This window comes from Amblyraja radiata, chromosome 1 (genome assembly GCF_010909765.2).
Source record: "Amblyraja radiata isolate CabotCenter1 chromosome 1, sAmbRad1.1.pri, whole genome shotgun sequence".
Taxonomy (NCBI): Eukaryota; Metazoa; Chordata; class Chondrichthyes; order Rajiformes; family Rajidae; genus Amblyraja; species Amblyraja radiata.
Genome location: NC_045956.1, coordinates 167,851,807 through 167,872,714, shown reverse-complemented (window position 1 = coordinate 167,872,714; position 20,908 = coordinate 167,851,807). Strand labels below are relative to the sequence as shown.

General features: G+C 44.0%; 1 protein-coding gene across 4 annotated transcripts in view; it reads left to right on the top strand.

The window, feature by feature from the left end:
* The window catches only part of st3gal5 (ST3 beta-galactoside alpha-2,3-sialyltransferase 5), an 86,801-nt gene that overhangs the window by 14,311 nt on the left and 51,582 nt on the right, over positions 1 to 20,908 (top strand). For 3 of the 4 annotated variants that reach the window (XM_033034874.1, XM_033034881.1, XM_033034856.1), the window contains exons 2-3: positions 5,071 to 5,178; positions 10,733 to 10,850. In XM_033034874.1, the coding sequence (XP_032890765.1) occupies positions 5,141 to 5,178; positions 10,733 to 10,850 (156 nt within the window). In that variant the 5' untranslated portion in view covers positions 5,071 to 5,140. Of the gene's footprint in view, positions 1 to 5,070; positions 5,179 to 7,682; positions 7,884 to 10,732; positions 10,851 to 20,908 lie in introns of all 4 variants that reach the window. The other variant, XM_033034864.1, reaches the window with a different exon arrangement.

The window sequence follows — 20,908 nt, the reverse complement described above, 5'->3', positions numbered from 1 at the left end:
TTGCACGGATGCGTGCAATGCCACCGCATTAAGGCCGGGGGGGAGAAGTAGCGGGGGTGGCTGTGAGCGGCCGCCGGGCCGGACAGCGGAACCTGCTGCCACCTCAGCGCCTTTTGCCGGCCCCCGCTCACCTCTGGTAGCTCTCCGTCTAAAAACCTCTCTCCTGCCGCTCGCTGGCCTCACTCATGTCAGCCGCTTTCCGCAAATCTTTAAATACCCACAGCCGAGTAACCTCAATCGCACTGTCGGCGAGCGGCAGGTGAGAGGTGTTCAGAAGGAGAACACTGCCAGAGGTGAGCGGGCCGGCAGAAGGCGCTGAAGTGGCAGCCAGTTCTGCTGTCTGGTCCCGGCAGCTGCTCGCAGCTACCCGAGATGCTTCTATCCCCGGCTACCATGCGGTGGCTCCGAGCCCGGAGCGCCGCAGCAGCGGTGGGTGAGTGAGTTACTGGCATTATCCCTGACCTTCTCAACGCTCCTGCCCTCCCTGCAACTTTACCCCTGTCACAGATTCTCCACACGCTGTGAAAGGAACTCTCCCTCCAATTGGTCCCTTGAACAAGTGTTGTCATTCAATAAGATGACAACTGATTCAACTTTTCCCTGTGCTCCCGTTTTTCCCACCATCTCTCCACCTGCCATCACCCTTCACCCCCCCACCCATTCAGTAATTCAGAATAAATGAGACTTGGAAGTCTTGGGCAAATTGAATTGTTACTGTCTTTACTTTTATTTTTTATTTTTACAGAGAACAATCTGCACATGTGCGATTTAGGTTTTCTTTAAAAAGCCAACTGACTGCCTACCCTGAGTAATTACTCATGGCACGTGCCTGGCAAGAAGGTACAGGAGCCTAAAAACTGTTAACGTCCAGGTTCAAGAACAGCTTCTTCCCTACAGCGGTTCGGCTATTAAACACAACAACCTCAAATAAGCTCTGAACTATATACTATTATTATTATTGCACTATTATTTTTTTTGTGTGTGTGTGTGTGAGTGATACAGTGTAGAACCAGGCCCTTCGGCCCAACTTGCCCACACCAGCCAACAATGTCCCAGCTGCACTAGTCCCGCTTACCTACGCTTGGTCCATATCCCTCCAAACCTGTCCCATCCATGTACCTGTCTACAGTGACGGAATTCGCTATCAAAATATGGAGGGGACCGGGGGACAGGAAGGACAGAATTTCCTGGCGGCAGCGCGCGCATGTGCACACTCACACACACACACGCAAGGCTTCGGGGGCTCATCCCAGCGCTAAATACAGCACAACTGCCTGTCTCGCCGGGTTAACCTACAGCCTTGCCTGGACTGACGGGACACCAGTCCGAAGCCGTGGACCTAGCGCTGCTTCTCCGCGCTGGCTGTAAGCCTGGGCCATATTTCCCTTAAGTTCAGGCAGGGAGGGACAGGCAGAGTTGAGCTGGGTTTAGCGCTGCTTCTCTGCGCTGGCTGTGGGCACCACTCCATTCTGATTCCCGACGTGTCTGCCCACCCCCAGGCATGGGGGGGGGAGGCAGTCGGGTGGGGACAGGGATGATCCAGCGATTGGAGAGCCGGCCGGGAGCGATCCTGGCTGCGGATGAGGTGCAGGTCTGTTTCCAGCAAAGATCTTTGGTGTCCAGGGCTGCCGTTGTGACCCTATGACCCTCCTCCAATCACTGCCCTCTATCCTCAGTCCCACCCCCCTACTTCCGCCTCTGACCGACACCTCCCTCCTCCAATGATCGCGCTGAATCACCAAGTCCTGCCCCCATTGCCTGCTGACCGACTTCTCTCTCGCCCAATCCACGCCCTCGATCAGCAGTCCCACCCCCAGTCTCGCGGAAAGCGGAGATTTCTCCGGGATTAAAAATCTGGATTGCAAAAAATTTGCGGGGTGATGTCCCCCACCTCTCAAAACATGGGGGGGGGGGGGTTGTGTCACCTCTGGCCCCCCCGGGTTTTCCGCCACTGCCTGTAACTGGGGTTTCTTAAATAATGGGATTGTCACAGCATCAACTACCTCCTCTGGCAGCACGTTCCATCCACCCACCATCCTTTGCGTGATAAGGTTACCCCTCGGATTCCTAATAAATCTTTTCCCCTTCACCTTAAACCTATGTCCTCTGGTCCTTGATACCCCTACTCTGGGCAAGAAATTCTGTACATCTACCCGATCTATTCCTCTCATGAGTTTGTACACTTCTATAAGATCACCCATCATTCTCCTGTGCTTCATGGAATAGAGACCCAGCCTACTCAACCTCTCCCTACAGCCCACACCCTCTATTCCTGGCAACATCCTTGTAAATCTTTTCCGAACCCTTTCAAGCTTGACAATATCTTTTCTATAACATGGTGCCCGGAACTGAACACAATATTCAAATTGCGGTCTCACCAACATCTTAGACAACTGCAACATGACCTCCCAACTTCTATACTCAATACTCTGAATGATGAAGGCCAAAGTGCCAAAAGCCTTTTTGACCACCTTATCCACCTGTGACTCGACCTTCAAGGATCAGGCACCTGTACTCCTGGAACACTCTGCTCTACAATACTATCCAGAGCCCTACCATTTACAGTGTAGGTCCTGCACTTGTTTGATGTCCCAAAATTCAACACCTCACACTTCTTTGTATTAAATTCCATCAACCATTCCTCCGCCCACCTGCCCAATCGATCCAGATCCTGCTGCAATCTTTCACAACCAACTTCACTATCTGCAAAACCACTAACTTTTGAATCATCAGCAAACTTGCTAATCTTGCCCTGTATGTTCTCATCCAAATCATTGATCTAGATGACAAACAGTAATGGGCCCAGCACCGAACCCAGAAGCACACCACTACTCGCAGGCCCCCAGTCTGAGAAGCAACCTTCCACCATCACCCTCTGCTTCCTTCCATGGAGCCAATTTGCTATCCATTCAGCTATCTCTCCTTGGATCCCATGCGATCTAACCTTCCAGAGCAGTCTGCCATGCGAACCTTGTCGAATGCCGTACTGAAGTCCATGTACACAACATCTACAGCTCTGCCCTCATCGACCTTTTTGGACACGTCTTCCAAAAAAATCAATTAAATTTGCGAGACACAATTTTAGTACGTACACCATGCTGACTATCCCTAATCAGCCCTTGCCCATCCAAATGCCTGTATCCTCGAGTAACTTACCAACTACAGATGTTAAGCTCACCAGCTTAAGCTCACCGAATGGCCTACTCCTGCACCTAATTTCTATGTTTCTATGACCCTCTCTGTCCCTATCCATAACTATCTTAAACTTAATTGAACTGTGGTCACTGGTCCTAAAAGGCTCCTCCATGAACACTTGCATTAACTTGCCCATCCCAATTTCCCTATACTAGACCCAGCGTTGCCCTCTCACGTGTGGGGGCCTCCACATACTGCTTAAGAAAACTCTCCTGAACACTTTTGAAGAATTGCACCCCATTTAAACCCTTTACACTGATTTTCCCTGTCCATATTGGGAAAGTTAAAATCCCCAACTACAACAACCTTATTTGACCTGCAGCTGTCTGCAATCTCCTGGCACATTTGTTCTTCTAAATCCCGTTGACTATTCGGGGGTTTGTAGGACACCCCCAACAACCCTTTCTTGTTCCTTAGATCCACCCATATAGTCTCACTAGACGAACCGTCCATAATGTCACCTCTGATCACAGCCGTGACAACCTCCTTAACCAACAATGCAACCCTCCCTCCTGTTTTTCCCCTCTCCTGTTTTTCCTCTCTCCTGAAGCTCCTGTACCCCGGAATATTCAGCTGCCAGTCTTGCCACCCCCTTAACCAAGTTTCAGTCATGGCTACAACATCCCAGTCGCTCGTACCTATCCATGCCCTAAGCTCATCTGCGTTAGCCGTCAGGCCCCTTGCATTAAAATACGTGCAGTTTAAACCAACCCTCCTTACTCGCTCTCCACCTTTCACCTACCTATTTTGTCCAATAACCTTTTCCACACATTTTTTATAAATATGCACGCACACTGAATTTTTTTTTTTCCTCGATTTATATTGTTTATAGTGTATTGTGTTTGCATATTCTGTTGTCCTGCTGCAAGTACGAATTTCATTGTCCTATCTGGGGCATATGACAATAACACAATCTTGACTTGACTAATAAAAATTCTGGAAGGTCATAACCTTAATTCTGTTTTTTAGTGTAATATTTACATGTACTACCTAATAAAATTCCTTAAACCTGTTTCCAAGTACAGTTGGGGATTTACAACGTAGTCCACAAAGTATGTAACTTTTCTCTAGGTCTTCAAAACATTTGAACTTTTGCAATGGATTTCATTTCCGTTGTTTTTCTTATGGAAAAAGAACATGGTCTTGTATACTCTGGAGTTTAAATGAGATTGGATCTTATTGAAACATGTAAGATTATTAACGGTTTGGACACGCTAGAGGCAGGAAACATGTTCCCGATGTTGGGGAAGTCCTGAACCAGGGGTTTAAGAATAAGGGGTAAGCCATTTAGAACAGAGATGAGAAAACACTTTTTCACACAGAGTTGCGAGTGTGGAATTTTCTGCCTCAGAGGGCTGTGGAGGCCGGTTCTCTAGATACTTTCAAGGGAGAACGAGATAGGGCTCTTAAAGATAGCGCAATCATATGCGGAGAAATCAGGAACGGGGTACTGATTGTGGATGATCAGCCATGATCACATTGAATGACGGTGCTGGCTCGAAGGGCTGAATGGCCTACTGCACCTGTTGTCTATTGTTTATTGGTCCAGATGAAGCATGGAAGACGCATGCAGAATCAGGGTGGCACAAAATATGTGAAATCTGATTTGGCACAAAACCTAATGGAACAAGAGTGCAGCCTAAGGAGTACAGTGTTGAGAGCTGGCTTTCCATTCATTCTTGAAATAAACATGCCCTCTGTAACAATTCACTTTTTAGAATGTCCTAACTTTACTAATATCTAGCTCTTGGCAGTTGATTTTTGTCGTTAGATTAAGGATGTTGGAATTTTAATCCAGATCTTGAAATGTTTTATGCTGTGCAAGTTGTAGAAAATAAAACACTTTCCTAATTAATCATGTTGTTTGCATTACAGCTGTGGTTATTTAAAATCTTTCCGGACTACTGATGTGTTGCCGATTCCATAACTGGTGGTGACATGAAAAATGAGGAAAGCTAGATTTATCTTCAAAGGACCTTTAAAGTAAGATTTAATATTTGGCATTAAACTTAACACCTATTATACAAAGTATTATTGTAAGTAAGATTTTGTTTTTGTACAGCTTTATAAAAGGAAGATGCAAATTTATTGAGTTTACTTTTAATTAATTGCCAGTTGCCTATATTTAATTACCGATTGGCACTTGGGAATATTTTTACAATAAAATAGACAATAGACAATAGGTGCAGGAGTAGGCCATTCGGCCCTTCGAGCCAGCACCGCCATTCAATGTGATCATGGCTGATCATCCCCAATCAGTACCCTGTTCCTGCCTTCTCCCCATATCCCCCGACTCCACTATTTTTAAGAGCCCGATCACGCTCTCTCTTGAAAGCATCCAGAGAACCTGCCTCCACCGCCCTCTGAGGCAGAGAATTCCACAGACTCACCACTCTCTGTGAGAAAAAGTGTTTCCTCGTCTCTGTTCTAAATGGCTTACTCCTTATTCTTAAACTGTAGCCCCTGGTTTGGACTCCCCCAACATCGGGAAATGTTTCCAGCCTCTAGTGTGTCCAAACCCTTAACAATCTTAATTGTTTCAATGAGATACCCTCTCATCCTTCCTAACTCCAGAGTGTACAAGCCCAGTTGCTCCATTCTCTCAGCATATGATAGTCCCGCCATCCCAGGAATTAACCTTGTAAACCTACGCTGCACTCCCTCAATAGCAAGAATGTCCTTCCTCAAAGTAGGGGACCAAAATTGCACACAATACTCCAGGTGTGGTCTCACTAGGGCCCTATAAAACTGCAGAAGGACCTCTTTGCTCCTATATTCGATTCCTCTTGTTATAAAGGCCATCATGCCATTTGCTTTCTTCACTGCCTCTGTACCTGCATGCTTACTTTCATAGACTGATGAACAAGGACCCCCAGATCCTGTTGTACTTGCCCTTTTCCCAACTTGACGCCATTTAGATAGTAGTCTGCCTTCCTGTTTTTGCTACCAAGGTGGATAACCTCACATTTATCCGCATTAAACTTCATCTGCCATGCATCTGCCCACTGCCCCAACCTGTCCAAGTCACCCTGCATTCTCATAGCATCCTCCTCACAGTTCACACCGCCACCCAGCTTTGTGGCATCTGCAAATTTGCTAATGTTACTTTGAATCCCTTCATCCGAATCATTGATGTATATTGTAAATAGCTGCAGTCCCAGCACCGAGCCTTGCAGTACCCCACTAGTCACTGCCTGCCATTCTGAAAGGGACCCGTTAATCCCTACTCTTTGTTTCCTGTCTGCCAACCACTTCTCTATCCATTTCAGCACTCTACCCCCCCAATACCATGTGCCCTAATTTTGCCCACTAATCTCCTATGTGGGGCCTTATCAAATGCTTTCTGAAAGTCCAGATACACTACATCCACTGGCTCTCCCATGTCCATTTTCCTAGTTACATCTTCAAAAAATTCCAGAAGATTAGTCAAGCATGATTTCCTCTTTGTAAATCCATGCTGACTGACCGATCCTGTTACTGCTATCCAAATGTTCGGCTATCTCATCTTTTATAATTGACTTCAGCCTCTTTCCCACCACCGATGTCAGGCTAACTGGTCTATAATTCCTTGTTTTCTCTCTCCCGCCTTTCTTAAAAAGTGGGATAAAATTAACTACCCTCCAATCCACAGGAACTGATGCTGAGTCTATAGAACATTGGAAAATTATCATCAATGCATCCACGATTTCTAGAGCCACTTCCTTAAGTACCCTGTGATGCAGACCATCAGCCCCTGGGGATTCATCAGCCTTCAGTCCCATCAGTCTATCCAACACCATTTCCTGCCTAATGTGGATTTCCTTCAGATCCTCTGGCCACTACTATATCAGGAAGATAGTTTGTGTCTCCTTAGTGAAGACAGATCAAAGTACCTGTTCAACTCATCTGCCATTTCCTTGTTCCCCATAATAAATTAACCTTTTTCGGTCTTCAAGGGTCCAACTTTGGTCTTAACTATTTTTTTTTTCTTCGCATACCGAAAGATGCTTTTACTATCCTGCTTTATATTCTTAATAAATCTATATAATAATAATATAGATAATAAATGGAATTCTCAAATAATTTGAGGGTATAGGATAAATTGTTTTCAGAACATGTTGTGAACCCGTAGCAGATAAAATAGGTGAAATAAAACACATAGCTACGATGATAGGTGTGTGAGAATCCACATCTAATTTATGATATTATCAGAGCTGTTATCTGAAGAACTCTCCACCTGAATAAAAAGAACATGCGAAATAACAGCAATGGGTCATCTGGCTTTTGGGTCAATCATTAAGATCATGGCTAACCTTCTACCTTGGTGTTATTTTCTATCATTATCCCCCAAGTCCTTTCCTTTTAATGTGTTTTGAATGAACATGATGACTGAGCCTTTGCAGCCGCCTGAGGTAGAAAATTCATTCATTACCCATTGAGAGAAGAAATGTTCTCCTCAGACCCAAATGGCCTACTCTTTATTCTGAAACTGTGTCCTCTGGTCCTAGACTCCTTCCAGGGCAACGTCTTCCCTGCATCTCGCCTGTCAAGCTCATTAAGAATTTTGTATATTTCAATGAGATCTCTTCTCATTCTTCTAAACTCTGAAGAATACTGTCCCAGCCTACTCAATGCCTCCTCAAACAGCAAACCTGCCATCCGTGGAACCTGACTACTGATACTACAATGGCAAGAACATCCTTTCTTAGGTAAGGAAACCAAAACTATACACAATATTCCAGCTATGGTGTCACCAAGACCCTATACTATATGATAAGACTTCCTCAAACCTGTATTAAAATACTTTTGTATTAAAGGCTAATCCATTATTTCTCCTCTTAATCTTTGGATTCATTTGAACGTGGCTTTCAGTGATTTATGTACAAGCACATTTAAGTTCCTTTGAACATTAGATACACCTAATATCTCAGCATTTAACAAAGCCTCTTGATTTTCTGTTATGTGCAAAACTTCACAATTGTTCCAACGCTGTAGTCAACGTTGCACGCTCCCTCATCGTGTCCATATACCCTCAAAGTCTCTTTTACTACCTCTAATCGTGATTCTATCTAGTTCTGGATAATCAGTAAGCTTGGAAATATAACATTTTATTCCATTGGCCATGTCATAGATTGTGAAAAGCTGAAACCCAAGTACCCATTTTAGTAGCTTCAGAAACTCCTTCACTGAGTTAGACTACTGAACAGTGAACTGACTACTGAATGAACCTCTGACAAGCTAAGGATTTAGTCCATTGCACACTCTATTTATACTTCCTCTATATCTATACACTGTATCTATAATGTTGTAGGATTATGTTCTGCAATCTGTTTTTCTCTATGCACTACCTGTTGTACTTCTGTATGGCTTGATATTCGTGTATGGTATGATTTGACTGGATAGCACACAAAACAAAGCTTTCATTATCTCAGTAACACAAGCCAGTAATGTATCAATACCATCCTTCAAATCACCTTATTTGTTTATTCCCACTCTTTGCTTTCCCTCCAGTAGCCATGCTAGGGCAATACCCCCAATTTCATGTGCTCTAAATCGACCTCCTGTGTTAAACTTTGGAAATCTTCTCCACATCCACTAAACGACTTCACTTTTTCAAACAATGTCAAATTTAGATTTTAGACTTTAGAGATTCTCTTTAGACGCAAACAGCTGGAGTAACTCAGTGGGACAGACAACATCTCTGGAGAGAAGGAATGGGTGACGTTTTCGGTCGGCACTCTTATTCAGATCTTTCACTAGTTGGTTCTACAATCTAGAGAAACATCTTGTGTACATACACCATGTCAAGACTCCATGCAAGTTTCCACCCACTCTTCTAAACTCCAGAGGATACAATCCTACCTTTTCAACCTTTCCTCAATATAATCGGGCCATTCCATACAAATCTTTTCGGATCATGAGAATATAAAATGTTTTAAACAAGATTAAATCATTTCCACCATTCATCGCGATTAATTGAATTGAATTTCCTTTATTGTCATTCAGACCTTTCAGTCTGATCGAAATTTCGTGCCTGCAGTCATACATACAATAATACAATAATAAACAACAGTAAACACAAATTAACATCCACCACAGTGAGTCCACCAAGCACCTCCTCACTGTGATGGAGGCAAAAATCTTAGGGCTGCAGTCTCTTCCCTCCTCTTCTCCCTCTGCGCTGAGGCGATACCCCACCGGGCGATGGTATAATCAGTCCCGCGGCTCACCGAACCCCGCGAACGGGCCGGTTCAAACACCGCGGCCCGGGGTGGTCGAAGCTGCCGCCCTCCAGTCCAGCGGACGCAGCTGTTGACGACGTCGTCCACTGGCCCGCGGTCACCGCCGCCAGAACGCCGTCTCAGCCACCGGAGCACCGTTCCAGCCCCGAGCCGGGTCGCCCTAACGTGAGCGTCTCGGCCCCGTGCCAGGCCGCCCCCACGGGAGTGCCGTTCCACCCTCGAGCTGGGCTGCCCCGACGGGAGCGCCGTCACCCGTTAACTTAGCTAGACAAAACGAAAAAAAACAACACAAAAAAGTAAAAACAAACGGACTGCAGGCGAGCCGCAGCCGTTCACCAGCGCCGCCACTTCCGAACAGGAGCTTCTATTTCAATTCCATTTTTCTGCAATCTTCCCAAGTGCCTTGATTCCCTTAATATCCAGAATCTGTGGTGTCTCTTTGAATGAGCTCATTGACTAGTCTTCCATAATGCACCAGAGTAGAGAATCCCAAAGATTCATCAGTACCTGGGTGAAGAAATGTCTCGGCACGGACTTGTAGGGCCGAGATGGCCTGTTTCCGTGCTGTAAGTGTTATATGGTTATATGGTTATATCAAAAAAACGTTCATGAATTTTGTAAGTTAGTGTGATCTTGTACTCTTAAACTCTGGGGAATTGAGTGACATGATAGTTCAGTGTTTACTGCTGCTGCCTCACAGTTCCATGGCCCCTGACTTTGAGGGCTTCACTTATAAAGCTTACAAGTCCTTCCTCTGACTCTGACTTTGAGATCTGCTGGTAAATTAATTGGCTGCTGTAAATTATACTTGATGTAGGAATGTCGCATTTAAAAAAAGACGAGGTCGTGTGAATGAGAATTCAAGTCGCAGGTAAAGAATAGAGAAAGACTGAGAGTGGTGAATCTGTGGAATGCTCTGCCACAGCAGGTAGTTGAGGTCAGTTCATTGGCTATATTTAAGAGGGAGTTAGATGTGGCCCTTGTGGCTAAAGGGATCAGGGGGTATGGAGAGAAGGCAGGGATGGGATACTGAGTTGGATGATCAGCCATGATCATATCGAATGGCGGTGCAGGCTCGAAGGGCCGAATGGCCTACTCCTGCACCTATTTTCTATGTTTCTATGACTGGTAAGATTTCTCTGTTGGGAGCCAGCATGGACAGGATGGGCTGAATGGCCTCCCATGTGGTAACAGGTAAATTACTGTTTCCGTTTTGAACTGCTTCTATTGCATTAACAAGCTTCCTTTAAATAAAGATAGCAATAATATATCCTGTACACTAGATGTGGTCTTAACAATAGCTTATATTTTCATAGGTTGACTGCATTGATTGTGTTTTGTTTGATTGGCCTACGGACTCTGATTAAACTTCTGCACCAAGATTATGTGAAAATTGACGTGGACTTGTACATGGTGAAAGGTGAAAAAAATAAGGTATGAGCTTTAATTCATTTTAAGGAATTTATTTACAGTTCTGTTTAAAAATTCCTGGTTTTATTGCCACATTTTTAATGTGATTGGGCATTGAGTTTCTGGTCGATGGTAACTGCCAGTTAGCGAATGTGGGGGACGCAGTGATGGAAATATAATTGAATGGCAAAACGGAGGTATGAATCCGATGAAAGATCCGGAAGTGGCGGCGCTGCCTTGCAGCTGCGGCTCGCCTGCAGTCCGTTTGTCTTTTCTTTTTTTGTTTTCTTTTGTCCAGTTTTTACAGTTTATTTCGGTTTATTTAGTTGTGTATGTGTGGGGGGGGGGGGGGTGGGTGTAACATGTTTTTTGACTTCCTTCGGGGGGGATGCGACCTTTCTTGCCGTATCCTTTGTGTCCGTCTGCGCTGAGGCCTATTGCGGAGCTGGCGGCCTCCAACTGTGACTGACCTCGAGGCTCTGGAGGCAGAGCCAGGACTTACCAACGCGAGGCTGGCCGACTTCGGGGCTGTGGTTGCGGTGCGACCCAACTTCCGACCCGACTTTGGAGGCTCGGCCGCGGGCCAGTGGATGACATCGTCGGGAGCTCACAGGTTGGTGACCTGTTTTTCCGGAGCTCCTGCAACTACAGCTACGTCCGCTAGACTGGAGGGCGGCAGCTTCGACCGCCCCGGGCCGCGGAGTTTGAACCGGCCCGTTTGCAGAGCTCGGATTCAGCTGCGGGACTTGCACTCCATCACCCGGCGGGGTCGCAACATCGGAGGCTTGGATTGCCTCGGCGCAGTGGGAGAGCAAGGAGGGAAGAGACAATGACTTTAGGACTTTAAACTGTGTTGAGTGTTTGTTTTGTTATTATTCTATGTTATGACTGCAGGCTAAACCATTTCGTTGCACTGAAAAGTGCAATGACAATAAAATTGAATCCAATCCAATCCCTCTTTTTGGAGATAGTCATTGCCTAGCATTTTCTGACACCTACTCCTCAACAATCAATGTCTGAAGTGTCTCCTCAACAATCAATGTCTGAAGTGTTGTATTAGACATGCAGCATGTGGATATGGACTACTTCATTTCCTGAAGAGTTGTGAACAGAATTGAATGTTGTGCAGTCAACAATATATTGCTATTTGTGAGCACACATGAGCTATTTTCTCCATCAGTTTGTAGCTGCAAGTGTTGAAACTGCACAAGAAGAGCTTAGCTAGAGATGCAGCTACTTTTGGAACATAGATCTTCAATACTTCAGAAGCTGTATTGTGTGGTCCAGTATCCACCAAAGTTTAGTTGCCTCGTTAAATGTTGTGGAAATTTAAATAATTGGGAATTGAAATTACTAGAAATTATCAAGCTATGTTTAATGCCAATTATAGTCCCTTACTTAAGAAACTAAATTAATCAAATTCTGGAAAACGCTCCCGATGTCTTTAATAGGTTGAATAAATGCTATAAAAATGATCTTTCTACCATAAATCCTATATCTATTTCAATCAATCCCTATATACCTTCCAAAAAAGTTTTTCAAAAAACTGGACTCCGACATTACAAATTTTATATGGGACTATAAATTCCACAAAATACAAAGAACACATCTGAGCAAACCCAAAGAGCTGGGTTTGAAGTTTAGGGACTGAAGTTTAGGGGTAACATGAGGGGGAACTTCTTTACTCAGAGAGTGGTAGCTGTGTGGAATGAGCTTCCAGTGAAGGTGGTGGAGGCAGGTTCGTTTTTATCATTTAAAAATAAATTGGATAGTTATATGGATGGGAAAGGAATGGAGGGTTATGGTCTGAGCGCAGGTATATGGGACTAGGGGAGATTATGTGTTCGGCACGGACTAGAGGGGTCGAGATGGCCTGTTTCCGTGCTGTAATTGTTATATGGTTATATGGTTATATGGGTGGTCTAGCAACTCCCTAACTTTATGTACTACTAGACTAAGTGGGACCCGTTGGGTCCCAGCATCACACAGGAGGGCAGGTCATCCAACGCAATATTCCACCTCTCCACCAATTCTAATATTGGTGGCCAGTTGGGGGGGGTGGGGCTTTCTGGAGTGCTGGTATGGGTGTTGTGGGCTGAAGGGACTGGTTTCCAGAGGGCTAGTATGTAAATTGTGCGCCAAATGGATTCTTGGGCTGGCGTCTCAGTCAATCAAGCCTGTTGTGCTGGCAACTCACTCACTCACGGCTGGTGGGCTGGTAGTTGACTCACGGCTAATCCTTGAAATTCTATTTCAAGCAGGGTATAAGGCCACCAAATTCAAGTGCAGTTTCTTACCATTTGAAGTAGGGTGCAAAGCCACTAAAGACAGCGAGTCGTGACCTCTCCCTCCTCCATCTTGCAGAGACTGAGCCACACCCACATTTCCTGGTTATATAACCCCTCCCCCCCCCGGAAAAGGTGTGGCTTTCATGGAGTAATTAACAGGAGAGAGATTCTCAACATTTAAAAAAAAACTAATAACACTTTTATTTTTCATTGATGGGAAGAATTCTCTGCATCTGCTCAGCGGAGGGGGACTGAGTAGGATGGCCAAAAATCACAGCCGTAAGTGGTAGCGTTTTATCTAAAATCAATATACAGTGCAAACAGGAAGTAAGTGCATTTACAGTAGTGCCTTTTAACTTCAAGCCAAAGCACCCAAGCCACCATTTGCAGTAAGTGGTGCCTTTCAACTTCAAGCCAATGCACCCACGCCGCCATTTGCAGTAATGCATTTTAACTTCAAGCCATTGCACCCAAGCCACCATCTGCAGTAAGAAGTGCCTTTGAACTTCAAGCCACACCCAAGCCACCATTTGCAGTAAGTGGTGTCTTTCAACTTCAAACCACACCCAAACCATCATTTGCAGTAAGTAGTGCCTTTCAACTACAAGCCAAAGCAACCAAGCCACCATTTGCAGTAAGTAGTGCCTTTCAACTTCATGCCACCGTTTGCAGTAAGTGGTGTCTTTCAACTTCATGTCACCATTTGCAGTAAGTGGTGTCTTTCAACTTCAATCCACCATTTGCAGTAAGTAGTGCCTTTCAAGTTCAAAGCTCCCAAGCCACCATTTGCAGTAAGTGGTGTCATTCAACTTCAAGCCACACCCAAGCCATCATTTGCATTAAGTAGTGCCTTTCAACTTCAAGCCAAAGCAACCAAGTCACCATTTGCAGTAATAGTGCCTTTCAACTTCAAGCCAATGCACCCACGCCCCCCCCCCCCCCCATTTGCAGTAAGTAGTGCCTTTCAACTTCATGCCACCATTTGCAGTGCCTTTCAACTTAATGCCAAAGCACCCAAGCTACAATTTGCAGTAAGTAATGCCTTTCAACTTAATGCCAAAGCACCCAAGCCACCATTTGCAGTAAGTAGTGCCTTTCAACTTCATGCCGCCATTTGCAGTGCCTTTCAACTTAATGCCAAAGCTCCCAAGCCACCATTTGCAGGACGTAGTGCCTTTCAACTTCGTGCCACCATTTGCAGTAAGTGGTGTCTTTCAACTTCAAGCCACACCCAAGCCATCATTTGCAGTAAGTGGTGTCTTTCAACTTCAAGCCACACCCACGCCTCCATTTGCAGTAAGAGGTGCCTTTCAACTTCAAGCCAAAGCAACCAAGCCACCATTTGCAGTAAGTAGTGCCTTTCAACTTCAAGCCAAAGCAACCAAGCCACCATTTGCAGGAAGTAGTGCCTTTCAAATTCAAGTCAAAGCTCCCAAGCCACCATTTGCAGTAAGTAGTGCCTTTCAACTTCAAGCCAAAGCAACCAATCCACCATTTGCAGTAAGTAGTGCATTTCAACTTCATGCCACCATTTGCAGTAAGTGGTGTCTTTCAACTTCAAGCCACACCCAAGCCACCATTTGCAGTAAGTAGTGCCTATCAACTTCAAGCAGAGGAGGGGCTTTCTGGAACGCTAGTATGAACCATTTTAGAACCAATAGACATTTTTTTTGCAAGCTTTAGAACCAATAGACATTTTTTGCAAGCTTTAGAACCAATAGACATTTTTTGCAAGCTTTAGAACCAATAGACATTCTTTTGCAAGCTTTAGAACCAATAGAGACACATTTTGCAAGCTTTAGAACCAATAGACATTTTTTTTGCAAGCTTTAGAACCAATAGACATTTTTTTTGCAAGCTTTAGAACCAATAGACATTTTTTTGCAAGCTTTATAACCAATAGACTTTTTTTTGCAAGCTTTAGAACCAATAGACTTTTTTTGCAAGCTTTAGAACCAATAGACTTTTTTTTGCAAGCTTTAGAACCAATAGACTTTTTTTGCAAGCTTTAGAACCAATAGACTTTTTTTGCAAGCTTTAGAACCAATAGACTTTTTTTTGCAAGCTTTAGAACCAATAGACTTTTTTTTGCAAGCTTTAGAACCAATAGACTTTTTTTTGCAAGCTTTAGAACCAATTGTCTTTTTTTTGCAAGCTTTAGAACCAATAGACATTTTTTGCAAGCATTTTAGAACCAATAGACATTTTTTGCAAGCATTTTAGAACCAATAGACATTTTTTTGCAAGCATTTTAGAACCAATAGACATTTATTTGCAAGCTTTAGAACCAATAGACATTTTTTTGCAAGCTTTAGATCCAATAGACATTTTTTTGCAAGCTTTAGAACCAATAGACATTTTTTTGCAAGCTTTAGAACCAATAGACATTTTTGCAAGCTTTAGAACCAATAGAGACATTTTTGCAAGCTTTTGAACCAATAGAGACTCTTTTTGCAAGCTTTTGAACCAATAGACATATTTTTGCAAGCTTTATAACCAATAGACTTTTTTTTTGCAAGCTTTAGAACCAATAGACTTTTTTTTGCAAGCTTTAGAACCAATAGACTTTTTTTGCAAGCTTTAGAACCAATAGACTTTTTTTTGCAAGCTTTAGAACCAATAGACTTTTTTTTGCAAGCTTTAGAACCAATAGACTTTTTTTTGCAAGCTTTAGAACCAATAGACTTTTTTTTGCAAGCTTTAGAACCAATTGTCTTTTTTTTGCAAGCTTTAGAACCAATAGACATTTTTTGCAAGCATTTTAGAACCAATAGACATTTTTTGCAAGCATTTTAGAACCAATAGACATTTTTTTGCAAGCATTTTAGAACCAATAGACATTTATTTGCAAGCTTTAGAACCAATAGACATTTTTTTGCAAGCTTTAGATCCAATAGACATTTTTTTGCAAGCTTTAGAACCAATAGACATTTTTTTGCAAGCTTTAGAACCAATAGACATTTTTGCAAGCTTTAGAACCAATAGAGACATTTTTGCAAGCTTTAGAACCAATAGAGACTCTTTTTGCAAGCTTTTGAACCAATAGACATATTTTTGCTAGCTTTAGAACCAATACAGACACATTTTGCAAGCTTTAGAACCAATAGACATTTTTTGCAAGCTTTAGAACCAATAGACTTTTTTTTGCAAGCTTTAGAACCAATAGAGACTCTTTTTGCAAGCTTTTGAACCAATAGACATATTTTTGCTAGCTTTAGAACCAATACAGACACATTTTGCAAGCTTTAGAACCAATAGACATTTTTTGCAAGCTTTAGAACCAATAGACTTTTTTTTGCAAGCTTTAGATCCAATAGACATTTTTTTGCAAGCTTTAGAACCAATAGACATTTTTTTGCAAGCTTTAGAACCAATAGACACATTCTGCAAGCATTTTAGAACCACTAAGGGCACTTACATTTGAGTAGACATGTGTTAATTCACAGCTCAGAGAAACGTGACCCGCTGCCTTCCTCCAGCTTGCATACACTGATTGAGGCACACCACTTCCTGGTTTTATAGTCCCTCCCCCCTGCCGCCAGCGGGGGCAGCAGAGAGAATGGAGAATTTTGTAAAAACATTAATATCTCTGTCATTTTTAATCGACGGGAAAAATCCTCGGCACACATGCGGCGGAGGGGGGCTCTGAGCAAGGTGGCCGAAAATGACGGCCATAGGTGGCGGATTTCTCTCGGAAATCGCAGCGCAGATCGCCAAAACCGGTCAAGAACAGAGTTTTAGTAATATAGATAATTGGGCAGTAAATATTAAAAATATGATTCACCTGCTGGACAACTCTGCCCAGCAGGTGGACTGGATTGTAATGGAGAGAGAGGACTGCTCTCCGTGCAATATAGGAGCGACTCTCCTCTCACCAATGAATCGGAATAACAAAAATTACAATAAAAATCCAATTATACATAGCACAATTAGAACTTAGAAACAAATAAAACAGAATCTAAAATTAAGAAATCTATTTTATCGCCAATAGTCAATAATCCGTCGTTTAAACCCTCTACTATAGATAAATCATTTACACAATGGGAAAGAATAGGAATCAAAACGCTCGGAGAATTGTATGAATTTGGAAAATTACTACCATTTCAACAATTACAAATGAAATATAATTTGAGAAATAATCAATATTTTAAATATTTTCAAATATGTAACTATCTGAAAAAATACACAAAAGACTATCATAATATGCCTCCAGACTTACTGGATGAAGCAATGAAGACAAAGGCCGAATCAGCAAACTTAATATCATACTTATATAACACTACAGGTGCACAACCTTTTATCCGAAGATCCAAATAACGAAAACCTCCGAATAGCGGCCATTTTTGGGGTCCTTGAAGAAAGGTCCTTGAAAACGTTCACCGAGGGCGGCTCGCAGAGGTGACAGCGGAACCTCCGGTCGGTCCTCGAAGAAAGGGGAACTAAATCCCCATTCATAAAAGAGAAGGTGAGGGTATATTGCACAGTGTATCGTGAGTCTTGCGTGGGAACTTTTTAACTCAGCGGGCAGGCCGCAGCATATTGTCAATTATTAACCTTCCCGCGCAATATACCCTCACCTTCTCTTTTATGAATGGGGATTTAGTTCCCGTTTCTTCGTGGACCGACCGGAGGTTCAGCTGTCACCTCTGCGGGCCGCCCTCGGTGAACGTTTTCACGCGCAAGCATGGAGATCCCAGAGACCCACAGCCAACAGCAGCCCAGCCCAGCCCCGCTCCAACTACAGAGGAAAACTGCAAACTGGCCGGAGACGTCAGGACCACCAGAAGCCGTTCCCCGAGCTGCGCCCCCTCATCGGGACACCGACCCCCAGGCCCACTGCAAGCACGGAGATCCCACAGACCCACAGCCAGCAGCAGTCCAGCCCCGTTCCAACCAAAGATCTTAGGTTCCTACTACAGAGGAACCTGGGTTGCGGATGACGGGGCGCAGCTCGGGGCGTCGTAGGGGTCCATCGGGGAGCGGGTTCCTGTTGGTCCTGACGTCTCCGGCCACCTGCCATCCTCCGGGAACTGTACCGCCCTTGCAGGAGAGTGGGGTTGTTTGCAGTTGCAGAGGGAGGGGGCAAGGGCGGTACAGTTCCCAGTCTCAGCTCCAGTCCAGGGGGGTGGCCGGAGACGTCAGGACCAACGGGACACCGACCCCCAGGCCCACTGCAAGCACGGAGATCCCAGAGACCCACAGCCAGCAGCAACTCCAGCTCAGCCCCGCTCCAACTCCAGAGGAACACGTAGGGGAAGAAGCTGATGGTGTGCAAGGTACGTCTTGTTCTTGGGGTGGCGGATGAGGGGGCGCAGCTCGGGCTGTGGGCAAACTGCCACTTGTCGCCGTAGCGGCCCATCGGGGAGCGGATTCCTCTGGAGTTGGAGGGGGAGGGGGGTATTGTGCTGTTTGATCGCCACCTGCTATCCCAGGGACAGGGAGACACAGCGGCTTTTTAGACTGGTGGGCAATCACTTCCAAAGTTCTGCCCACACAGTCAGTGCACCTCTCCTACACTGCATTTCATACAAACATTTATTCTGCAAGAAAAAACTACATAGAAGACACAAACTCGCGACCGAGTAACTGCTAGGATCGAGGCGCAAACTCGCGACCTAGCTCGGGGATTCAAGAATCCCCGAGCTAGGCCGCCTAAGGGCATGTAGCCCCGCTAGGGTGACATGAGTGCGAGAGTTGATTCAATGCTGCGGGCACATTTACAAATTCAGGAATTCATTCAACACACTGCATTTCATACAGACATTTATTCTGCAAGAAAAAACGACATTGAAGACTCAAACGCGCGACCGAGTAACTGCCGGGATCAAGGCGCAAACTCGCGACCTTGCGGATATGAGCCGAGCACTCTACCACTGAGCCAGCCATTAAAATCTACGCAAAAAAATTTCCATTCCGAAGACCGACAAATTCTGAATTACGAAAAGTGTCTGGTCCCAAGGCTTTCGGATAAAAGGTTGTGCACCTGTATTTTAAATATAGAAATACCTAGAACTGACGGTATTAGAAGAGACTGGGAACAAGACCTAACTATAAAAATTTCAAAAGAGAGCTGGGATAAACACTTACTATATGTGCATAAATGCTCGATCAACGTACGACACACTCTAATTCAATTCAAAACATTACATAGACTATACTATTCAAAAACCAAAATAAATAAACTTTTCCCTAACGTCTCACCCATTTGTGATAAATGTCAGTCTGAAGAAGCTACCATAGTGCACTCTTTTGTTTTTTGTATAAAAATCCCAAAATTCTGGAACTAAATATTTGAAATCTTCACAAAATTATTTAAAATAAAACTGATACCAAAAGCAGAATGGGTTATCTTTGGAATAATGGAAGGTAGCCCTGAACTAAACGTGTTTCAAAATAATTTATTTAATTACGGGCTAATAACGGGAAAAAAGCTTATACTCAAATTCTAGAAAAATGCTCCTATACCAACAATAAAAATGTGGATTTCAAACATGTTCGAAACATTACACCTGGAAGATATGAGACTCCTCCTCGCAGGCAAAGCAGACCACTTCCAAAAGACGTGGTCTGCATTTATGGACTTACTACAAGCATAAGGTGCAACAGTAATAAAAAAAATAAATGGTGCCAGGATCTGGTAACGGGGGGTGAAAAATATGGTTGGTATATCCCTTTTTCCAGAGTTTTTTATAATAGCGATTGTTTTTCTTTCTTTTCTAGGGTCTATTTCTTAACTTTGTTCTCTAACTCTCTTTCTAATGGGCTTCCTCTTCCCAACACTTTCTTGCACTATCACGACTCTTTCTCACTTTCCTTACTTCTTTTATTTCTATCTTTCTTAAAGCTCAAAAAATGAAGGGGTACAACAAATGTAATAAGATATATGTGGTGTGTATTACTGTAACTTATTGTACTTCTAATAAAAATAAAATAATAAATAAATAAATGATGTGGAATGGCGCAAAATAGTTGAACCCAAGGTTTTAATACTAAGAAAAGCAGGACTTCTAGGTTGGTTATCACTGGATTGCTTCCAGTACCTCGTACTAGTGAGGGCAGGAACAGGGAGTTAGGGGATCTGAATATGTGGCTGGGGAAGGATTTGGCTTTACAGACCACTGGGATCTCCTGGGATAGGGGTGACCTGTACAAAAGGGACAGGGTACACCTTAACTGGAGGGGGTCCAACGTTCTGGCAGGCAGATACACAAAAATGCTGGAGAAACTCAGCGGGTGCAGCAGCATCTATGGAGCGACGGAAATAGACAACGTTTCGGGCCAAAACCCTTCTTCTGGCAGACAGGTTCGTTAGGGCTACACTTGTGGATTTAAACTAAATATTGGGGGTGGATGGATTGACATATTGGGAGTATAAAGATGGAGTTAAAGGGGAAGTACAGGAATCGTTACAAAAGACTCCCGAATTAATGGAAAGGAATGTTCGAAAAGGGATAAGAGAGTAGGGTCAGAGCCAATGGTGACTATTGTGAGAGGTGAAGTGAATACCAAAGTCAAAGTGTTGTACATGAATGTGCGAAGTATAAGAAATAAAGTGGACGAGCTTGAGGCTCAGTCAGAAATTGGCACGTATGATGTTGTGGGAATTACAGAGATACGGCTGCAAGAGGACCAGGGCTGGGAACTGAATATTCAAGTGGATATGTCCTATCGAAAAGACAGACGGGTGGGCAGAGAGGGTGGGGTAGCTCTGTTGGTGAGGAATGAAGTTCAGTCCCTTGCGAGGGGTGACATCGAATGAGGAGATGTAGAGTCAGTAGGGATTCTCTCTCTCTC